This window comes from Alosa alosa, chromosome 13, assembly GCF_017589495.1.
Source record: "Alosa alosa isolate M-15738 ecotype Scorff River chromosome 13, AALO_Geno_1.1, whole genome shotgun sequence".
NCBI classification, from domain to species: domain Eukaryota; kingdom Metazoa; phylum Chordata; class Actinopteri; order Clupeiformes; family Clupeidae; genus Alosa; species Alosa alosa.
Genome location: NC_063201.1, coordinates 34,511,675 through 34,535,362, shown reverse-complemented (window position 1 = coordinate 34,535,362; position 23,688 = coordinate 34,511,675). Strand labels below are relative to the sequence as shown.

General features: G+C 40.3%; 1 protein-coding gene across 1 annotated transcript in view; it reads right to left on the bottom strand.

The window, feature by feature from the left end:
- agmo (alkylglycerol monooxygenase) overlaps window positions 1-23,688 on the bottom strand; it is a 262,745-nt gene that overhangs the window by 32,104 nt on the left and 206,953 nt on the right. The window contains exon 10 of the mRNA XM_048260252.1: window positions 10,365-10,478. Coding sequence (XP_048116209.1) covers window positions 10,365-10,478 — 114 coding nt within the window. The remainder of the gene's footprint in view (window positions 1-10,364; window positions 10,479-23,688) is intronic.

The window sequence follows — 23,688 nt, the reverse complement described above, 5'->3', positions numbered from 1 at the left end:
TGGTCCCTAATAAATAATAATAAAATAAAAAAAAAAAACAGAGGGAAAAAAACTAACAAGACGGGACTGGCAGTGGACAAACACAGTGACGTATTATTAGTGATTCTAGTAGAATGATCAGTGATTCACATTGATTGGTCATGGTTAGGGGTTTGAGAAACATGTTATGCATGAGTGTGGATAGTGTGTGCCTATGTGTATGTGTAAAGTGGTAGCTGCAGGAAAAAAGAAAATAATGATAAAAAGAATAAAACAAATAATATAATGCTAAAGGAAAAGGGAGAGCGGGGTATTACAGAGCAGGGGGTAATATGTCTGGTAATGTACACGGCTTGTAGTTTTTGTGTTTTTGTTAAATTTAGAAATGTTAGAAATGGGGACCAAGGTGTCAAAGGCTGATATTTGCTTACTTCTGTGTGCATTATGTTTTTCCATTGAAATATGTTCTGAGATTAAATTTGTCCAGTGATGTGGCAAGATTTCTTTGATTTTAAGTTTTGGAGGATTACTTTCTTAACGACAGCTAGAGAGATGAGCAACGGATTTCTGAATGTGGATGTGGATATCAGAGATGTCACCAAAGAGACCGAGTGTTGGATACGATGGGATTCTGTAACTCAGGATGGTGGATAGTGTCTCAGTGGCCGTGATCCAGAAAGAGTGAACTGGGGCGTGTTTCCCAAAAGCATAGGTGCTAACCAAGTTAGCAACTTTGTTGGTTGCAATGCAATTGTTTGTTTGTTTGAAGTGCGTATGTAGGCTCTAGGTTAGGGGTCGACCAATTATCGGCCAGGCCGATTATTAGGGCCGATATTTAGCATTTTTATAATAATCGGTATCGGCCATTTTTTCCACCGATAAGCTGATATTGAAATGGATAAACAATGAAACGCGCTACTTTGTCTGTAAAGCGTCTCTCACTCCCTGCATTTGCTACTCTGTGGTCAAGAGCATTGTCCCGCCACTACACCGGCCTGATTTGTTAGTTAGCACGAATGCAGCCAATCAGGAGCGAAGACTGAACATAGAGAAAGTTTCTCACTGAGGCAGACTGTAGACTGGACTTCAGCTGTACGGAGCTATTTTTCGAAGGTAAGGAAGAGCCTACCTTACATTGCTGAAGTTGCAATGAATCACAATAATCTACACTGAAGTTACAAAAACACCACTTTGTAAGCTATTGTCTCTTTGATCCGGTTCAATAAGTAAAGCACCCACTTCCTTCACTTAGCAAATTCCCGATTGATGCACGCACTGATGCTGTTTACTAGTTAGCCTACAAACTTCGGTGCTGCGCTGGCCGGGAGTTCTCTGCCTCCCACCGTCCGTTAATTGTGAATAACGGGACACCTCAGCGGACATAGTACATAGTAGACAAGTCCTAAATTATGCGAACGTCAAAAAGTCTAATTGCTCCTTATGAAATGGACTGTCAGAAAAGACTACATGCACCCAGGGCCAGCCGTAATTTAATCCGACCTGAATTAAATCGCGTCCTCAGCTGGCTATTAACGTGCCTTTTAGGCTCTCAAAAGTGTAGCTTATAGCCTATATATGAACACAAATTGCATGCTTAAATAGCCTAAGAACTATTTTAAAACTGTTTGGTAACACTTTATTTTAATGTGTCGCTGTTACAGTGTACCTACCTAATTAGGTACAGTGGTACAACCTGTGTAACAACATGTACTATCAGGTACTATCATTGTACTTGCATTATGTATTTGTGGGTACCTACATATAGTTGTTACATTGTAATACTGAGTGCTTTTACAAAACTTTGCCAATTTGCCTAAATTTTCATCAGAGGCAAAGAGCTGACCGGAGACCTGCTGGATGGGGTAAATCTGGTCATGATAGATTTGATATACAAAGCATTCTTATCTCCAGTCAAGGCCTCATTGTCTTCAGTACGTGTAACAGCTGTGCTGCTACAACCTTGTTACTCTTTAATACAGTGGAATAAACCTATTAAGTGTACCAGTTAATTACTTACATGTACATATGACATGTATGCTATGTCTTCGATGTCTTGGAACAGGTCTACTAATTCACTACATAGTACATATATCAACTGTGTTGGTACACACTTATTGCTCTTTGATACAGTGGCATAAACCCATTAAAATGAAGTGTACCAGTTAAGTACTTACAATTACATATTACATGTATGTTGTGTCATTGGTGTCTTGGAACATGTCTGCCATTACCCTACATACTGTAGTACATGTATCAACTGTGTTGGTACACATTTATTACTCTTTTGATACAGTGGAATAAACCCATTAAAATAAAGTGTACCAGTTAAGTACTTACATCTACATATATACATCCTGTCAATGATGTTATGCATCCTGTAATTGATGTGTTGAAACGTGTCTGCTGTTACACCACACAGTACATGTGAATTAGTAGACCTGTTCCAAGACAAGACCTGTTCCAGTTAATTCCACTGTATCAAAGAGTAACAAGGTTGTAGCAGCACAGCTGTTACATGTACACTGAAGACAATGAGGCCTTGACTGGAGCTAAGAATGCAGTTTTCATCATTTAAATGCTTTTAAATTAAATTTTTGCAGCATATCGCCTTTACTATCTACCCCCCTTTTTGACAACTGACATATCGGTTTTACATATCGGTTATCGGCCTCCTGTTTTGGTAATAATTGATATCGGTATCGGCCCTCAAAAAACTATATCAGTCGATCCCTACTTTAGGCTACTTCTGTGAGAGGGGAATCGATGTAGGTTACTTTGATTTCAACTTGGTAGTTGCAGTCTACACGATTAAAAAGCATGTCTACTTGTTTGTAGGCCTAGTATCCAAACAATCCAACTCCAAATCAAACAACACCTTGCAAATTATCCTCGCGAATCGAACAAGTGATAGCTATGTTTAGCCTAAAGCGAAAGTATCTTCCGACCGGGCTGAGGTGAATTCAGATTAGGCAAGCAGAGGTAAAAGTTTGTGGCAATCGCCTTGTTGCTTTGCACTTTTAGTTCAGTTTAAAACAAACAACTTATCCGAACAACACCATTCAGATCTAAAACTTCGAAGAAAAAAGTCCACAGCTCGTTTCTATCTGTCAAATATGAACCCACTTCATGCTTTATGCGCAACATAGTCTCGCTTAGTAGTGCTTAACCTATACAAGAACATGATCGATCTATACATGATCGATTCCGAAAAACCTTCACGACACTTTAATTACGATTGCATTAGCCACAGACCTTCAGCTATCTTCAGTAGGCTACCTACTGTAGCCTATGTGTATGGAACAGTCTATGATGCATTTCATGGGTGCACTGTTTGACATGTCAGTTAGCATACTCATTTGCACCATGGTTAGATGTAAAACGGTATTTCACTCGTGCAATGACAATAAGGTTGAATGTAGGCCTACTCTAATCTAAAAACGTAGAAATATGAACTAAACGTGAATTAAATCTTAGTGGAATAAAATCTTCAGCATATCTTCTACTTATTCAAAAATAAATGAACAGACTTCCAATGCATATGAATAAGAAAAATTAACAAAAAATCCATGGCATGACCTGTCTTCCTGATACCCGTTGAAAAGTCGAACTGAATGGAACTGTCAGGGATTGTTTTTTTGTTTTTACAAAAACACAACAACCAAATAACATATCATGCTGATAGCTTTTGTTCATCTCAAACACAATGTAGCCAGGTGAGATGTTTGCAACTACATGACCATTCCAGTTGCAGTAGGCCTAGATCCCAACCACAATTGATGAACTGCCCTACTTGTGATTGTTTTTAGAGATTTTAGAGGTTATATATCGATGCTACACTGCCAGTAGGCACAACAAGCACAAGAACCAAAAAAACACAATGCTATTTGAACATTTATGACAATAACTTTATCATAATTCCAAAACAACACCAGAAAACTAAGGGTTTAAATTTACAATGGTGAAGTATAGCATAGATTAAGTAATGGCAACTTAAATAAACTTAAACTTAAATTCTCAATATGGGGAGTATCCATAGGCATTTTACAAAACGCAAGGGCATACCTTGGCAAATAATAGTCTAAAGCAGGGCTCAGTTGTGTTTCTAAGGGATATCAAGAGACCTAGAGGGCTGAAATGTGGTCAGTTCAAAGATGCTTGTAATTGTGAAAGAAAAAACTATATTCTAGCCTCTGTAACTCTTTGTGAGTACATCACACATTTATTGTGACTGTTTCCTACGAAAACTAGAGGTTCTCAGCTTTCTATAGAGGTCCAACATTTGATAGTAGGCCCCAGAAGAGGTGGGAACAATGCCCTTGTAAATAGGCACAGTGCAATTTCAGGCAAAAACTTGAAATTCTTTTTGAGAGTTAAGAAGCTTAGAGTACTATGTAAGTACGACAGTATTGGGAAACAGTCGTAACTTACATGTTGGTTAGTTGAACGATGCATGTGAATTAGGATGCAGGTGAATTAGGAAATGCCTTATGGCTGAAAGCTGCTTGGGATCCCCCCTGTCAAGCAATAACCATACAAAAAGTTAAAAACAGATGACATGATGCGCGTCACTGAAATAATGCGCAAATAATATAGCCTAGATATTCCAAAATATTTGAATACATGTGTTTATTTTAGAGGGACTATTCGAACGTCATTTTTGAGCAATTTTGACAGCCCTAGTCCACTGTAGGCTACGCCAATCGTCTATTAACACCTTCCACCTAACCCCGGTGAGTGGGGGTCGCTATAATGCGTGTGAAATAGCACCATTGAGTAGCCTATGCTTAAATAGCCTTAAAAATCGCTTCGGTGTTGTGTGCCTTCTGGTTTCTCCACCTACTGGTTTCCTTTGCGCTGCATACGCGCTTGCAGCAGTTGTTTTAGGCGGTTTGAAGTCGCCATACGCCATGAGCCGGCTACATTTCAGCCACCGGACAAAAGACATGTAAAAAATATATGTTTTGAAAACTAGCATTAAACTGGATTTGATTCCCCGCAAAGCAACACACGCGTGACTCTCACCATCCTGATTTCCTACTCTTTGAGCCAACTAATATGTTACGCGAATCAATTAACTATTGCAGGCTACCATTAATTAATAACGTAGGCAACACCCAGGTAACATGTTGTCCTGGCTATCTGAAACAAGGGGTTGCCTCATCTACAACAACTGGTTACCTTGGGCTGCTACAGTCGTCAGTGCACTGTGCACAGTAGGCCTATGCTACTCTTTGTGGTTGATCAACTAAAAATAAAAGATGTATTTGGTGATTACGTTATTGTAGGCCTAGTAGACCTAAATTCTGAGAAATTAAATGGTACGAGAAACGATCTACATAGCGTACCAGACCGCAATGTCTTCAAGGGTTGAATGAAGGGAGTTTTTGCGAAAATTTGCGTATTTTTCAAGTCAATAAACATTCTTAATTTTCGAATGTCTTTCTCAGGGAACATCTGACTTTTCAAAACGATAGGCCTGGTAGTCGCTTAGACAAAGAGTTATAAGATAAAGGCAATACCATTTGTGTCACCTAATGCAGTTCAGTGAATTAGCAAGATACCATCAGAAGCCAACAATCATAAAGCACCTGTGCGCGCGCGCTCTCTCCCCTGCGCATGAAGCTGTCGCTAGATTTGCGTGAGTTCTTTCTTCTGCTTTACTTTTGTGAGTTGCGACCACCTAGGCTATGTTATAGATGTTCTATGAGGTACCAGTGTTTAGCTGTGTCACAAATCAATAAGCTTTGTCAGACTACTTTTAAAATGATATTCAGGGCTATATACATTTTAAACATTCGGGGGCTGAAGACCCGACAAAGCCTTGCGTTAATTCTTCAGGTGGGAAGTGTCAGGAATTTTCATACGAGAGACTCTCTCATTGGTGGTTAGTATATGGAGTAGGGGATCGACAGCAATATTATGGGAGATGCTGAATTTAACATTAACTGCGATGTTTGATTTTAAATGAATGTAAATTTAGCCGGGACTGTAAGCTGGTACACGTGGTTGCTCGATGTTTTCCGTGGGTGCTCGAGCGAATGAAGTAAACTTGTGACCATCAAAAATTGTTTATCGCCTGTAACTCCGTGATAACAGGACGTAACAGGGAGGCATTTGGCTGAGCAATGGAGGTTAATATGCTCTATATTTTGTCCAAATGATGTCTGTCTATCATCGTTGCACTCAGAGAAAACCAGAATGTTTAATTTGTCCTGCGTTTCTTCTATGGCTGCAAACGGGATTCACTCGCAGTTAACCAAATATTTCTTTATTAGGGCAGGGCAGGCATATTTCTGGCTATTAAATTATTTCTAAACCAGTCTGCTAAAGTCTGTAGTGAAGTCTGTGTAGGGTTTTCCAGGCTCCATTTCTTTTTACGAGACAGCCTGCTCACATCTGCCGGTTGTTTGGGTTGCTGCAGCGTCGTTGCAGCGCCACTGGAAAAATACAAATTAAAGTTGCGTGATACCGCGTGATCCCGCGCGCGGACCGCGAGGGAAGCTGGCCAAGTCGAAGCACTGCCCACTGTAGGTGTGGGGAGGGGAACAGCTTTGTATGCCTAAGTGATGTTAGTGTAGACATGGTCCAAAGTCTTGCCTCCCCTCTCATCTACGACAATGTATGCTGCCTCGGGATGCAGAGTTTGTTGTTTACTGATAGCAAAATGCAGTTCTTTCATAGCAAGCTTAGCGTTAACATCTAGTGGTATATAGGCAGCCGTCACAACAGTAGATGTAAACTCTCTGGGCAGATAGAAAGGTCTACACTTAACCATGAAATACTCAAGGTTAGCTGAGCTGTGACTCTCGGTGATGGCAGTGTCCGTTCACAAGGTTTTGTTTACATAAATGCACAAACCCCCACCTCTGGTCTTACAGGAGTCAACAGCTGTCTACACGTAGGATGCAGCTTCCAGCTAGCTTGATAGTACTTTTGGGTATTTCACTGTTAAACCAAGTTTCTGTAAAAATCATGATGTTGCATTTCATCAGCAGTTTAATCAGTGTTGTGTGTGTGGTGATCTACAGCTGCAGTTCATCCATTTGGTTCACCAGGGAGCGAGCATTGGCGAGGAAAAGGCTTGGAAAAATTAGTTGATGTGGAATTAGCTTTAGCCTGGCTCAAACTCCTCCAGGAGAGCCCCTTTGTTTAACATTTTCTGGTCCGTCTGTTCCCTTCGGTCTGTGAGGTGGAGTTCGTAGGTCTCGCTGATTTAGCAATCTCCGGAATTACACTGATAAAGATGTCAGGAGTGCAGGAACCGATGTCCAAAAATTCCTGTCGGGTGTACGATATGTACACTAAACTGTTTTTACCGAAAATACTTGAAACAAGCATATTAGTACTTATTTGCAAAATCTGGAGAGACACAGGGTGTCACAATGCGTCCAATCCTTTGTTTATCCAATGCTTGTGAGTTAAAAATGTCACCGCTGATTTGTATGGCAAGTGACAGCACACTCATGTCGGTACCTATTTTTGGAGCATTTAAAATTGGCTCTTAGTTGTTGCACCTGATGATTATGTCAAGAGGAGGAACTAAGCGGTGGGATGCCCACTGCTCCAGGTGTGCATGTGTGCTCCTAGTGTGTGTGGGCTCCTAGTGAGCTCACTGCTCCAAGTGTGGATGTGTATTTGTGTATTGTGTAATTATGTATGTGTGTACACTACCCCTGGATGCATAGAATGCAGAGAACAGATTTCCTATAGGAATTTCCTACAGGACAAACACTGCAAGAAATAGAATCTAACCAAGTGTTATTAACTTTATATTAAGATCACAAATTCTATTTAGTTTTAAGTATAAAGAGACTAGCAGTCTATCGAAAGATAATTTTGACTTTGACTTATTTTAAGGAGTCTTATCAAGACAAATTTGGTCAACACACTGGCAGCCGAATTTGCTTGTTTTTAGGACAATTTTGCTTAACATAATGGCAGACAAATACTTGTTTTCAGGATGAAACATTTTAAAATAAGTCAAACTCTTCTTATATTAAAGTGTAACTCCAGAGTAAAAACAACCTAGGGTCTATTAATGTTAGTTAACAACTTCAAACTTTTGATTGAGAGCAAAATTATGTTAATTGGTGGTGTTTTGAGCAGTATAGTATAGTTTATATACTCTTTTGATCCCGTGAGGGAAATTTGGTCTCTGCATTTATCCCAATCCGTGAATTAGTGAAACACACACAGCACACAGTGAACAAACAGTGAGGTGAAGCACACACTAATCCTGGCGCAGTGAGCTGCCTGCTTCAACGGCGGCGCTCGGGGAGCAGTGAGGGGTTAGGTGCCTTGCTCAAGGGCACTTCAGTCGTGGCCCACTGGTCGGGGCTCGAACCGGCAATCCTCCGGTTACAAGTCCAGAGTGCTAACCAGTGGGCCACGGCAAGACTGTTTATTTGCATTATCACTGAATGAGCTTACAGTGATGCAAGGTGCCACGTTGCTATTTTATGCCACTAACAATGCTCAAAATATAAATACACTTCTGTGGTAGTGTGGTGAGGGTTTCTACAGACAAACTGAAGTATTGTGAACACAGAGAGTTTCAAGCAGTCGGCAAATGTACCTGCATATGCCGACGGCATCAGCATATGGGCTACACAGGTGGCCAAAAGGGCCACAATGACCATCAGGGGTCATTCAGGCCAGGTCCCACAAGACCTACGTTACAAAGACGTAGAAACTTTTTCAAACTTTGTAACGTAGGTCTTCAAAATGACACTTGAGGAATATATTTTTCGTTTTTGTAAACTCTATACTTTTTGAGATATTAACATAAATCAAGCTTATTTTTCCCCATAGACTTTGCATTGGCACTATGACATCACAACGGGCTAATTAAACTGATTTGCACCTTTATCAACTGTCTGCTGCTCAACTAAGCCCCCTCGAAGAGCCAATTAAACTGACTGCACCTGTATCAACTGCTTTCTGCTCAACTAGGCCAACTCTCTCTGTGTTTCTCCATTCTACAAGGATATAAGGCACATTCCATCCAACTGTCTATCCATCCATCTTCTTCAAACCATACACTCATCCACCCATTAAACTATCTATCAACATCCATTAAACAATCTGCCTATCAACATCCATTAAACTTTCTGTCAACATCTATTACACTATCTACATTCAACTTTTAAACTATCTACTTTGTCTCAGGCTTTAAGCATACAATCTGGCTCTCTTAAGACTATAGATCCTGTTCAACTGTTTCCTCTGCCCACAACTGTTTCACAATAAAAATCCTCACTACAATAATTCACTACTGAATAATTTAACCATTTAAACTATTTAACTGTTCAGCCATTCCATCTGTCAGTTATCATCAACTATGACTCCTTTGAGTCCCGCCAACTGTTTCCAAATAAAAGTTTGTTCTTGCATTTTATGTTAATATATTTTTTGCATTTTCAGCACTGGTAATTTCTCAGAATTACATTTTCTATTGTAATATTGGAACCTGTATCAAAGAGCTGTACTGAAAACAAATTCCACCAGCCTGTGTGGTCATTAAATTAAATGATAATAATAACAATAATAACAATAATAAGAAGACGACTTCGGATAACAGAACAGTGCATTTACATGCACTGTAACTATTAGAAATTTCACCATAGACTTAACATTGCCGATTATGACATGGCAATAGGGCCATTAAGCAATTAGAATCCTATGCCAGGTGTTCAGGCCACCTGCCATTCCAACTGTCAGTTGTCATCAACTATGACTCCAGCCAACTATATTAAACCACCACCTACCTAGCAACCAACAAGCAACCATTGAAATAAAGCATATCATCGCAACCAACTATACTAGCAAACCACTACAGTAACTCCTTTATTTCTGATAGTAGCAACCACTACAGTAACTCCTTTATTTCTGATAGTAGCAACCATTCCTGCTAGGGTTAGCAACAACCTAGCAATGACCTCAAGTACCCTAGCAACAGCCTAGCAACCACTCTCACAGTTAAAACCTAGCAACCAACATGATTAACCTAGCAACCAGCATAGCAACCACCATAACTACCCTAGCAACAGAAAAGCAACCATGTCAAATACCTTAGCAACAGCCTAGCAACCAGTTCCACAGTTACAACCTAGCAACCAATATAGCAAACAAACATCATAGCAACAGCTTTATTTAGCATTGCGACAACCAAATCTACCTAAGCAAAACCATTGTACCTATCTCTGCATCATCTGTTTTAACACTGTGTGATATTTTACGTCATATGTTTTTCATTTTCATGCAGTTATACAATTAACTATTTTAATGCTGAAAGGCCCCACCTACATTGTCTCAACCCTAGAGAATTTAACTACTGATGGGGTACTTGAGTTATTTTGCATTGTATAATTGTGAACTATACATACCATTGCTGCAAGCACATCATTGTAGACCATGAGGACTAGTAAGAAGTGTATAAACACATATACTTTTAGAGAAGTTGGCCACTCTGGGTTGAACTGCACTTCTGGTTTACCAACCTGGATGATACAGAAAAAACAATTTCATTAAACTTGAATTTTTTCATTCCTACATGGATTTACTTTTGTTCCTATCATTACAAGTCATTACAGTTATATGTTGTAAATACATACATTTATATACACTGCAAACAATGAAATGTAACCAAGTGTTATTAATCATATATTAAGATAAAACAAATCTATTTGGTATTCACAAAATGTCTGTCTAAGAGCGCTTCCTGGACTCAAATTTGTTTGTTTGAGGTGCTCTTGGGTGGGAAAATGTAGATGAGAAAAACAGGGAATTCCAAGGCACTCTCAAAGGTTAAAAAGCCTTTATTTTATTGGCTTGGTTACATTTAAACCTTTTTTTTTAAAACCTGACGCGTTTCGACAAACAAGCCTTCAATAGGGAGTCAAACAGTTCTCAAAAGGAAAGGAAAGGTTTTTTAAAATAATAAGTCAACCAATCAGGACTCTCCACATTGCAGATGTGCTAGTCAGGTGACAAGTGTTATACAACCAGCAGGTGTCCTCCTTACATCCCTGTGACAAATAAATGTCGTATATACAGTACATGCATGCATACAAAAAAGTCAACATTCAAACATATTATTGTCAAATTAAAACCTAATATGTAGGGAATAAACTCAAACAAATACAAACAAACAAAACATCAAATAAAGACTCTGAAGTCAAGGTCTTCATTTAGGCCTGGATATTTAGTGGCCTGCAATTTATAAATCCAGAAGGTTTCCTTCTGATTCAACTGTCTCTGTCTATCACCTTTCCTCAAGGTCAGTGGAATGTCATCAATCCCACAGGCCTGTAAGGTGGACGGGTCACTACTATGATGTTCCATGTAGTGTCTTGCCATGGGATAGGTAATGTTGCCAGTGCGAATTGCATATTTGTGTTCAGCCAGTCTATCTTGTAATCATGGTTTTGTTCTTCCTACATAGAAAACATTGCATGCAGGGCACTCCAGTCTATAAATGACAAAAGAGGTTTTACAATTAATGAAGTGGTTAATAATGAGTTGTTTTTGGGATACAACATCCTGGAAAGTTTTGGTTTGCATTACATTAGAACAATGATTACAGTGGTGGCATTTGTAACAACCCTTGAGCCTGGTGCCCAACCATGTTTGTTGGCAATCTGGTTTGAGGTAGCTGTGGACCAGTTTGTCTTGCAGAGTAGGGCATCTTTTAAAACTTATCAGAGGTGGTTCAGGGAAGACCTGGGTCAGTAGGCCATCACTCTCTATAATACCCCAATTATTTTTTATAATTCGTTTAATTTGTGCTGTACTTAGTGACAAATATTGATCTGTCTTTTGTCTGTTTGTGTGTGTTTCTTTTCAGTAGAGATGACCTGTCAGTGTGTTTTGCTCTAGAGTAGGCATTCTGGAGCGTGGTGTTCTTATATCCCCATTCCAAAAATCTTCTCATCATCTCTTTGGAATTACTATCAAAAACCTCATCTTGGTCACAAATTCTTTGAACTCTTTGGAACTGCCCAAAAGGTACATTCTCTTTAAGCCAATTGGGGTGGAAGCTTTTAGCATGTAGAATGGTGTTTCTGTCTTTTGGTTTCCTATATACAGAGGTATGTAAAGACCCTTGTTCATCTTTAAAGATGGTAAGGTCCAAGAAGTAAATAGAGTCTTTACTATAAGTATAAGTATATATACTCTTTTGATCCCGTGAGCTAAATTTGGTCTCTGCATTTATCCCAATCCGTGAATTAGTGAAACACACAGCACTCAGTGAACACACAGTGAGGTGAAGCACACACTAATCCCGGCGCAGTGAGCTGCCTGCAACAACAGCGGCGCTCGGGGAGCAATGAGGGGTTGGGTGCCTTGCTCAAGGGCACTTCAGCCGTGCCTACTAGTCGGGGTTCGAACCGGCAACCCTCCGGTTACAAGTTAAGCGCTAACCAGTAGGCCACGGCTGCCCCCATAATATTCCAAGGACAGCTTAATATTAGGGTTAATGCTGTTCAGAAATTAATGGAATTCTTTTAACTCTGTTTCTGACCCAGACCAAAGTAAGCAAACATCGTCAATATAGCGGCCCCACCACACAATATACTTCAGAAACACATTCTTTTCACAGTTTAAAACAATCCGATTCTACAGGAATCTACACCTTAAGACATGGTACAAACAGAACGCCACCACTTCTGCGAGCTTCACAGACACAGGTCAGACAGACTTTTTTTCCAGTAGACGGCAGATTTTACAAGAAAGCGCAAGGTAAGTCTCTTTATACTGAAAATAGTGGCAACTAGATTTTTTGATCATTATTTAAGATTAATTGCACTTGGCTAGATTTTATTAGATAAGCAGCTTCACTGCTAGACCCCCAATAATAAGAATACTAACAAACACAATGGGGTTCTGCAGCTTCGCTGCTAGACCCCCAAATATAGCTGCAAGCAGCAATGTGGGGGCCTAGCAGTACACTAGCAGGAATGCCATTGCCAGGGCATGAGCAAGGACTCACAGCAACTTTCATGGCAAATGGATAAAAAAATGGCTGAGATATCAATTAATTTACTTTGTTACAGCGCCCCTATAGGCCAAATTACACTAAGGTCCTTGTGCGATCTCACAATCAGCTATCATGTCCCTGTACCAAGTTTGGACTTCATACATCAAAGCGTTGCTGAGATATGACCTCACTTTCTTTATTACAGCACCCCTAGAGGCGAAATGAGACCACTTTTCTTGCATGTCCTCAAAATCAACTACCACTAGTGCAGTGCCTGTTCAAACATGCCATTCCTGAAGAAAACCCGTAGCTCAATTACATGCCCGCAGGTATAAAATAGGATGATAGGGAAACATCATTCCAGCTAAGCATTCAATAATGAATAGGCTACTGAATATTATAATACATTAGCTACCCGTGTTTGATGGCATGATAAGTGAAGTCGCTCAGTCTGCAAGTTGTTGTCTAACGTTGGCTATGTGGCATTAGCCTATCGCTCATTTCAATTTGGGACCTTGCGACTTTGACTAAACGATAATTCCGACTGCAAGTCCAAAGTAGCCTGGACTATTCGAAGCGTCAGTTTATTGCACATACTTTTATTGAGTGGTCACAAAATACCTGTGTTTGTTGGCGTCTTGTTGCAAAATCCTAATCATTTTATGCAAGCAAACTGCATACAGGGAGTATTTATTGTTGAGGTCAGACATGATAATCATCTTGGATCTTAACCTACAAGCGGTTCCCGAGTAATCCTGTCAGTGCACGATCCATGGGGTGGAGCTCCCCTGAAACTGGTCCCTTTGGAAACAGTGCAGTGCAGCGATAAATGTCCTACGTAAATAAGCATTTTGAAATATGCATTCAAAAATCTTCAAAATCGAGAGTGCCCACCTTTTTGCCACACGCGAGCTACACACGAAATCTTAGGTCAGTCTGACAAACGGTCAGCGAGATATGCGTGCCACAGACAAACTTGCTTTATAGATAGATGTCCCTGTTTCAAATCCCTATACCAAGTTTGGTCTTCGTACATCAAAGCGTTGCTGAGATACAAGCTCACTTCCTGTAAGTGAACATGAACATGAGGTTGCATAGCTTTCTAGTTTACATATGCTTTGATCGTTTGGGCCCAATTGTTCAAAAGAAATGTGATTGGATTTCGGTTATTGGATTTCGGTTATCGGATAACGGTGATTGGATTTCGGTTATCGGGTTTCGGTTTTCCACCTGTGCACCATCAAGGTCTCACAGTTGATGGTGTATGTTAGAGTGACAACCAAGCCACGAAAGAATTGTCCATAGACCGGATCCGAGGTGCTGCCATTTCGTGGTCTGGGCATGGCTGAATCGCGCAGGTTCAACACAAGGTTACATTGGTGCTGTGACCCGGATTGGGAGTGAGGTTTAGGGGGGTGAGTGTAACGGATCAAGTTTCAAGTTTTATTGTGGCTTATACTTAGCAATATAGCAAAATTCTTGTGACACAGTTGCAGTAGTGCAAGGAGGGGTAAATAAACACAGGGAGGCATAAATAAAGGGAGTTGAAGTATGAAAATTTAACCTCACGGTTATAGTGACCAAAATTATCACGGTTTTCGGTATTATCACGGTATTTCTAAAAGTGTGTTCAATATGTTTAGAAAGCACTGATAGGCCTACACAAGCTGAAATAGTTTCAAAGAGTGTCCCGTTCACTTTTTTCTTCATGTTTAATTGGCTATGTGCTTATAGCTTAACTTACCCTACCATAACTTGGAGTTTGCTATTTCTATTATTTGTATGCAATGAGTGAGACCAAAGTAAGCGTTCAAAATAAAACTTTAGGCTACTGTATTTTCCTGATAACGTGAGTGGAATGGATTTAATGTGGATGCGAACATAAAAAGACGCAGAGTGGCTACATGATACAGTGCACATTTTGCGGTGAAAAAGTTCCGCCTTTTAAAATCAGGTGTGTAGCCTAATCCAAATCGTAGTTAAACCCATCAATTAGACAACAGAATCAGTAGAGTACCAGTTTTGTTCCATTGTACCAGGCTACTGGATGTCAAAAGCAGGCTCGGATGAAGCTGGCACAGTTTTAAAAACGAACGTTAAGGGTTGTTTTAAGGACATGTTTGTGCATGCACATAGCCAGCTGTAATATTCAGATCACGCCAGTAGACTGAATAAGTGTTAATGTTTACTATAAGCTCGCATGCACTGCTTACATCATTACGTTAAGCGCCAACCGGATGTGAGTTTCAGGGCGTGAGTTCAGATGGTTCCCCAGCAATAAAGCAACATAATGCGAAGCTCCGTTTGATTATTTGTACTATGCAAGTATAGGCTACACATAAATATCACACTGGCGACGAGGATCTAAGAACGAGAGTACACCAACGTTTCCCCAGAGAGCGGAAAATTGTGTGCGGAAGAAAGTTCGGAGTGAAAGAGATTAACCAGCTAGTTAAAGTAAGTGAGCTAGTTAGGTCTAGCCATTAGCATCTAGCCGGCGAAATAGTGCACGACATATACGACACAGTCGCGGCAGAAGAAGACAAGTATGCAGACGTGAAAACAAAACTCAATGAATACTTCTCGCCCAAAATAATTTCCAATACGAGGTTTACATCTTCAGGAAAGCTGCACAACAGCCCGGTGAGAATCTAGATGCGTATAATAGTCAGACTTTGCATGCTGTCAAAGCCCTGCCCTGTTTGGTGATGTGGACAATGAAATAAAGTCACAGATCATCCAAAGCTGCACGTCCTCCAGGGTGCGCAAATACGGTTTAAGGGAGGCAAATAAGACATTAAAAGAACTCCTTGAATACGGCAGAACTCTTGAACTGTCTGAACTTCAGTCAAAGGGAAGCAAGGAAGGTTCCAATCTCACTGCCGCAGTCAATCAAGTGCATAGACAATCCCAGGAGAAGGCATATCAAAAATGTGCACAGTGCAGAAACTGTGGGGGTGAGTGGCCACACAAAAATGAATGCCCTGCAAGAGGCAAACAATGTAAAGCATGTGGGAAGCAGAACCACTTTGCAAGACAGTCTAGGTCAAAACCACAACAGACAGAGCAGCAAACAGAGACACGGACATACAAGAAAGGCTATAGACACAAAGTGAACCAGGTAGAAACACAAAGTGAACCAGCTCAGCGGGAGTCATCCTCAAGCAGTGAGGAATCCTATGCGTACACTGTTAAAAGCAATAGTGACACTAAGCAGCCACTGACAAAAATCAAGCCGAACGGAGACACAGTACCAGCTCTGATATAACTAGATTTGCGGTTCCGAGGAACTGCAAAAGTGGGTTTGATCAGGGGCATGGAACTCTGCCTCATCCAAGGATTCCAACGGTACCTCATTTATGAAAATCAGACATACGGGTCAAAAGTTACATGCACACACCTTCATATACACAGACAGCCCAGCCCAGCCCATTAGACAGTGCCAGATGGCTTAGAACTCTTCCAGGTGCAAGCTTAAAGGTCCAGTATGTAGGAAATAATGGAAAATAAACTGTAACCATTCCGAAAATGATCACCATATGTTGTCAGAGAGTAAGGAAACACGATGAATTGAAGTAATGGCTTATTTGACAATATTTCTCTAACCCGTAAAACCCCGTAAAACCTAGGGCTGTAACGATATACGATTCAAAACCGAAATCGCGACATTCATATCAACGATACTGTGTCGCGATGTGAAAAGGCAGAATCGCGACACACCTTTCTAGTGTTTCACGCAGTGCTTTGCATCTTACGCGGCCGCAAAAGCAACCCACATCTCCCGCTTAACTTATCGGTAGCCTACGTTGTCCAAAAACAAACAAATAAATAAATAATAATGGTAACACTTTATTTGGTAACACTTTATTTTAATGTGTCGCTGTTACAGTGTACTTACCTAATTAGGTACAGTGGTACATCCTGTGTTACAACATGTACTATCAGGTACTATCATTGTACTTGCATAATGTATTTGTGGGTACCTTCATATAGTTGTTACATTGTAATACTGAGTGCTTTTACAAAACTTTGCCAATTTGCCTACATTTTCATCAGAGGCAAAGAGCTGACCTGAGACCTGCTGGATGGGGTAAATCGGGTCATGATCGATTTGATATACAAAGCATTAGGTAGATCGATTTGATATACAAAGCATTAGGTAGGTACACTGTAACAGCGACACATTAAAATAAAGTGTGTCGCTATTACAGTGTACCTACCTAATTAGGTACAGTGGTACAACCTGTGAAACAACATGTACTATCAGGTACTATCATTGTACTTGCATTATGTATTTGTGGGTACCTACATATAGTTGTTACATTGTAATACTGAGTGCTTTTACAAAACTTTGCCAATTTGCCTAAATTTTCATCAGAGGCAAAGAGCTGACCTGAGACCTGCTGGATGGGGTAAATCTGGCCATGATAGATTTGATATACAAACCATTCTTAGCTCCAGTCAAGGCCTCATTATTTTCAGTGTACATGTAACAGCTGTGCTGCTACAACCTTGTTACTCTTTGATAAAGTGGAATAAACCTATTAAGTGTACCAGTTAATTACTTACATGTACATATGACATGTATGTTATGTCTTCGACGTCTTGGAACAGGTCTACTAATTCACATGTACTGTGTTGCTACAACCTTGTTACTCTTTGATACAGTGGAATAAACCTATTAAGTGTACCAGTTAATTACTTACATGTACATATGACATGTATGTTATGTCTTCGACGTCTTGGAACAGGTCTATTAATTCACATGTACTAGGTACTGGGTACCTACATATAGTTGTTACATTGTAATACAGACACGTTTCAACACATCAGGTAACAGCAGACACGTTTCAACACATCAATTACAGGATGCATGACATCATTGACAGGATGTATATGTAATATGTACATGTAACTACTTAACTGGTACACTTTATTTTAATGGGTTTATTCCACTGTATCAAAAGAGTAATAAATGTGAACCAACACAGTCGATACATGTACTACAGTATGTAGGGTAATGGCAGACATGTTCCAAGACACCAATGACACAACATACATGTAATATGTAATTGTAAGTACTTAACTGGTACACCTCATTTTAATGGGTTTATGCCACCGTATCAAAGAGCAATAAGTGTGTACCAACACAGCTGATATATGTACTATGTAGTGAATTAGTAGACCTGTTCCAAGACATCGAAGACACAACATATGTCACATGTAAGTAATTAACTGGTACACTTAATAGGTTTATTCCACTGTATCAAAGAGTAACAAGAATGGTTTGTATATATAATCTATAATGGCCAGATTTACCCCATCCAGCAGGTCTCAGGTCAGCTCTTTGCCTCTGATGAAAATTTAGGCAAATTGGCAAAGTTTTGTAAAAGCACTCAGTATTACAATGTAACAACTATATGTAGGTACCCACAAATACATAATGCAAACAATGATAGTACCTGATAGTACATGTTGTTACACAGGTTGTACCACTGTACCTAATTAGGTAGGCACACTGTAACAGCGACACATTAAAATAAAGTGTTACCGATGTGCTTAATATCTGTATGAATGTGTGTTTCTCAATGTTATAATCTATACAACTGTACACATGACTAGGATTGAATGGAGCTAGCTGGGCATAGAACTGGGTTGAATGGATTGGGAAAATACTTTATTTTTTATTTTTTTCATGACCTATATGAACATGGTTTGGCTTTAAAAAAAAGATCTTTTTTTACATTACCTTTAGAACTGGTGCTGGCAAGGCATTGAACTGGGCTTCATTCGAGGATTCCAACGGTACCTCATATTTGAAAATCGGACATACGGGTCAAAAGTTACATGCACACACCTTCATATACACAGACAGCCCAGCCCAGCCCATTATAGCTCTGCCAGGTGGCTCAGAACTCTGCCAGGTGCAAGCTTAAACAATTAGAGCTGTGATGTCACAATCGGAATTAGAATCCTTGAACATTCCGCCATTCATTTCAATGGGGCCCAAAAACGCCGAAAAACGGGAATACCGCGAAAACGACAAGGGCCAGCGACACAAAAGTAACAAGCAAGTTACACCGGTTCGGGCCTGATTTTTTGGAGTTCGAACTGCGTCGATAGCTCAAACGGTCTAGGAGTAGTAGTTCGTCCAAAATGTGGATATAATAAGAAAACTTAAGAAGAACAATAGTGGGCTTGCTGGATCAAACCCACTAATAAGAAAACTTAAGAAGAACAATAGTGGGCTTGCTGGATCAAACCGACTAATAAGAAAACTTCAGAAGAACAATAGTGGGCTTGCTGGATCAAACCCACTAATAAATAAATAAATAAAGTAAACTTAAGAAGAACAATAGTGGGCTTGCTCCGCAAGTTGCTGGATCAAACCCACTAATAAGAAAACTTAAGAAGAACAATAGTGGGCTTGCTCAAGCCATGCTATGGTCTTGCTGGATCAAACCCACTAATAATCTGAGTCTCCAGCCCCACCTCCTGCACACAGATCTCAGGATACTAGCCTATGGATCGAACGCCTCAACTTTGGCATCTCCTCAGCTGCAGAGGTGTTTTAAAACGCCATCCATCATACACTTCAGGGCATCGCCGGGGTGAAGAACCTCAGCGATGACATCATCATCTACAGGGCGACACAGGCTGATCACGACAAGAGCCTGACAGCTGTGTTCCAGCGACTCAAAGAACGTGGCCTCACACTTAACCGAAAGAAGTCTCAGCTAGAGTTCTTCGGATTCATACTCCGATGGTGGCGTCTCAGCTGATCCGAAAAAGGTCGACGGCATACGCCAAGCCGACAAGCCCAAGGATGTAGCCGAGGTGAGAAGTCTCTTAGGCATGGCGAACTACTGCTCACACTTCATCCCTGACTTTGCTACAGTCAAAGACTTCAGCCATACAGTGGGCATCGCTTTCAAATGACCACTTCATTCGCGCATTACGCGGCGTGAAGCTGCGTGAAGCTTTGGTACCACTTTCAGCCACTGTGCGTCGCTCTACCACTGTACATCGCTCTGCCTGCGGTCCCTTCTGAAAAAGCAGGATCAGGATATAATTGTTGCCGAGAGTAATCCCAGCCTACGAATTCAATAACAAAATAAATCATGCATAATTAAACATTACCTCGATTTAGGCTACTTGGGTATGGCTTAAGGCTTGACTACACGGTGGTAACGAAAATCGAAATTAAAATGGATTATTTATCAGTGTTGGGGGTAACGCAACTATGCAAATCAAAACAGTGGTGTGATAATTGAGCCAGTAGAGAAATAACTGTTCAGAATTAATCTGTAGCCTTGGGTAGGCTTCTGCAGAAAACAATGTTGCCGATTTAATACTATCTGGCTTAATGTTTTTAACAGGCTACGCAATAGAGGCTTAGACAACTATGACCCATGTTTTGGTTTCGTAAATTAATTTGCCCTACTTCTTGACTGCAATGTAGTCAATTGACTGCTTGACAAGTCATTTTTATTTTTCTGTACAATAAACAAATACATCTGCTTTATGCCGCAGAATTACATTCATATTTGGCTGACTTCTGCAGACGCGCAAAAAAACACTGCCAGGCCATCCTAAAAAATATTTTCGTTTGCCGTAACCTGACCGACCCTGTCAATTTAGAACCAACCCAAATATTTATTTTTTTCCCCTTTTAGTCCGACCGACTTGCCGGTTGTAAACTTGCGTTAAGACCGACCGATTTTTTTTTTACTCTAAACAACCAATACAAATAAAATACTATTTATTTGAGTAGGCCTAAGTATTGTAAATATAAATTGCCTACATACAAACGTAGGCTCTCTTAAATAAAACCCTGTGGCCTATATGCTTCGTTTCATTCACACAAACATCTCGACTCAACGCTTATTACTTGGCACGAAGCTCTGGAAGAACTGTGCCCAGATCTTTTCCCATTCTTTCTCCCCTCTAGTCTAACGGTGACCGTGTTGAAGAATTGAAATTGGTTGTGGTCTTTTCAGCATTTCTCAAAATATGGGCTTAACCCAGATTCGAACTCTTGGACAGGGGACTGATAACTGCTGCATAACGGCGGCTGTCATCAGCCGGCCTTAACGCACTGCACCACAGAATTGACGGCGTGGGTGAATAGGGATAAATAACAATAGAGTACACAACTGTTTCACCAGCACATTTAAATGACTTGACTAAAACCGTGCATAACTGGAGGTACACCTGTTATCTGAGCAGTCTGTATGTCCTCATTTTGCGAATGCGAGGACGATATGAGTCTGTTGCATAGATGTCCGAGTCACACATAATGTTTGAAAACCACTGGCTCGTAATCACAATAATTTAACACACGACAGTTGGATACTTCATCATGTTCCCATGCCTACATTTTGGTGAGTAGCATAGAGATCGTTAAAACAATAAAGTATGGCTCTCCGTTTGGGACATCGAAAACTTATATTTTTAATAGGGTAGACTACCGTCGGAGATGCTGACTTGCAAAGGCCTCGGGATAACACGTTATCTCCACTATCATCAGTCAATGCCTCCTTGATCAAAGTAGGGAATGAAAGAAAAAGTTTGAGAACCACTGGCTTAACAAGTTACCTGCAGTCCAGAACACACAGAATATTGCAACAGAAAGTTGCCTTTATAATCAACTACTATTTGTTCCAACAGTATTCAAACAAAGCCTTTATAAAAGTGAAAAAAAAATATTCCATAAGAAGTAAAATAAAATACTGTTACTGTAGTAACTGTATCACAAGCTTCAGCTACCCACGTCTGTGACAGGCAGACATGACACCGCTAAATTCTCAGCTTGTTTATACCCCACACTGAACGCGTAAGACTGCTAGGCCCATCACTGTGGGGTGCGGTAGCCTAGCCTACTTTCTGGGATTTAAGTCAAGCAACATAACCATACAAATGTTTCAAAATGAGTAATTTCGGCTTTGTCTGAACTGGCCATTGTAGGCTACGTAAAAAATAAACAAGTAGGCCAATTCCCTATCCAATGATATCGGCAAATGTTTGTTTTCCAAAGTAAGAATTTCACTTCACCATGCACCTTCGACAATGAATAGTTCATTACACTTATGCTACTGTTGAACGTAGGCCTAACTGGTATCATTACAACCATTATTCTGTGTCCTAAAAACTGGCATTTTATGGCATTGTGTCATGTAAGGTCGTTGCAAAATCTAGAGAAATGTGTGAGGTGGTCAGCGGGGGACAATTGAGACACACATTGGATTGTGTTATTACTTGAACATTCCACACTATCCACAGCTGTGGTATCGGGGGCAGGAGGATTACTGTTAGCGCAGGTTTTATATAAAATTCTTCAACAGAAGGCCTGCCTCGAATGCAGGCTTGCCCAAAATAAAGGCCTGTGGTTTGCGCAGCCTGCAGTAAATAGGTTAAATAACAGACCCGCCACAATGTACGGTATGAAGATTTTTTACAAGCAAGATGTTTTTGGTGCCCTGCATGTTCTTAAATAACAATGATCATCAGTAGCCTAATATTCAACCATTATTTTGTGTAAATGGGCTATGCATTGGGTTAGACACCAGGGGCCATATTCACAAAGCCTTTTATCTTACCACTAGGAGTAGGCTACTCCTAAATAGCAATAAAAGATTTTAGCTACAGGAGTTTCTCTTATTAAGTTATTCACAAAGCCATTCAGACCTACTCTTAGTAAGGGAAAATGACAACTCCTGAACAGATCCTGAAGCTGAGCGCTCTAGAATCTTTGACTAACAGTCTAAGAGTGAGTGAGTCTTCGTTGCTATGGATGACGTTATTACTCATGCACGAGCTTGACTGAAGTGACCACCTTGATTGGGTGATGATTGTAACGCGGGAATGATTCCAAACACCTCCCTTACGATGAGTGGCAGGTGACAGGTCTGAGAATGCGTGTGCTACACAAGGACGGAAGATGATGAATAACTGAATAAAAAGGCCTAGCCTAAATTAATCAAGAGTAAGGCAAAACAAATAGCCTAGTAGCCTAATCAGTGTCAGTTCACAGCTTTTCTGAACTAGTTCAAGTTCAGTTCATACATGCTCAAAGTGAACAGTTCACGTTCAAAGTTCATTAATTTTAATTTGAACTAGTTCAAAGTTCAGTTCATTTTACTTTTTCGTGAGATATTTAAATAAATACTTTTTTCACACTACGAGCTAGAAATCACTATATACGCTCTTTGAAGATGCTCATTAGACATTTGCTCATGACACTGCAATTGTGGGTTTCTTAGCAGGTGATGAAACTTGCAGCAGTACAGACAAGGTAGACCAGATCTATACTTAGTGCAATGAAATCCAGCCCTCAGCTCAGAGTTGCTCGCCACGCTGGCGCAGTTATGCCTACCCCGCCTGCTGCAATTCATCACGGGTAACGCTGTGCAGAAGCCAGTATGCTATTCAACTATTTTCAGTCGGACACTACGCTGTCCGCAATGCATTGGCGCATTACATGTCAAAACCATTTCTGTCTGGTGATACATGATTTAAGCGCACCAGCGAATAATACAGGAGGGAGGAACTTTCTCTCGCTATGCTTTCAAAAGAGAAAACAGATGTCACTCAGTTAACAAATTCCAACGTTCATTTACAGTGATGTCTGCCGTTCATGACACATAATGTGATCTAATTCACATTCAAGTTCTTTATTAAAAAATGTGTTGCGTTCAGTTCAACGTTCACGGAAAAATGAGCGTGTTCTT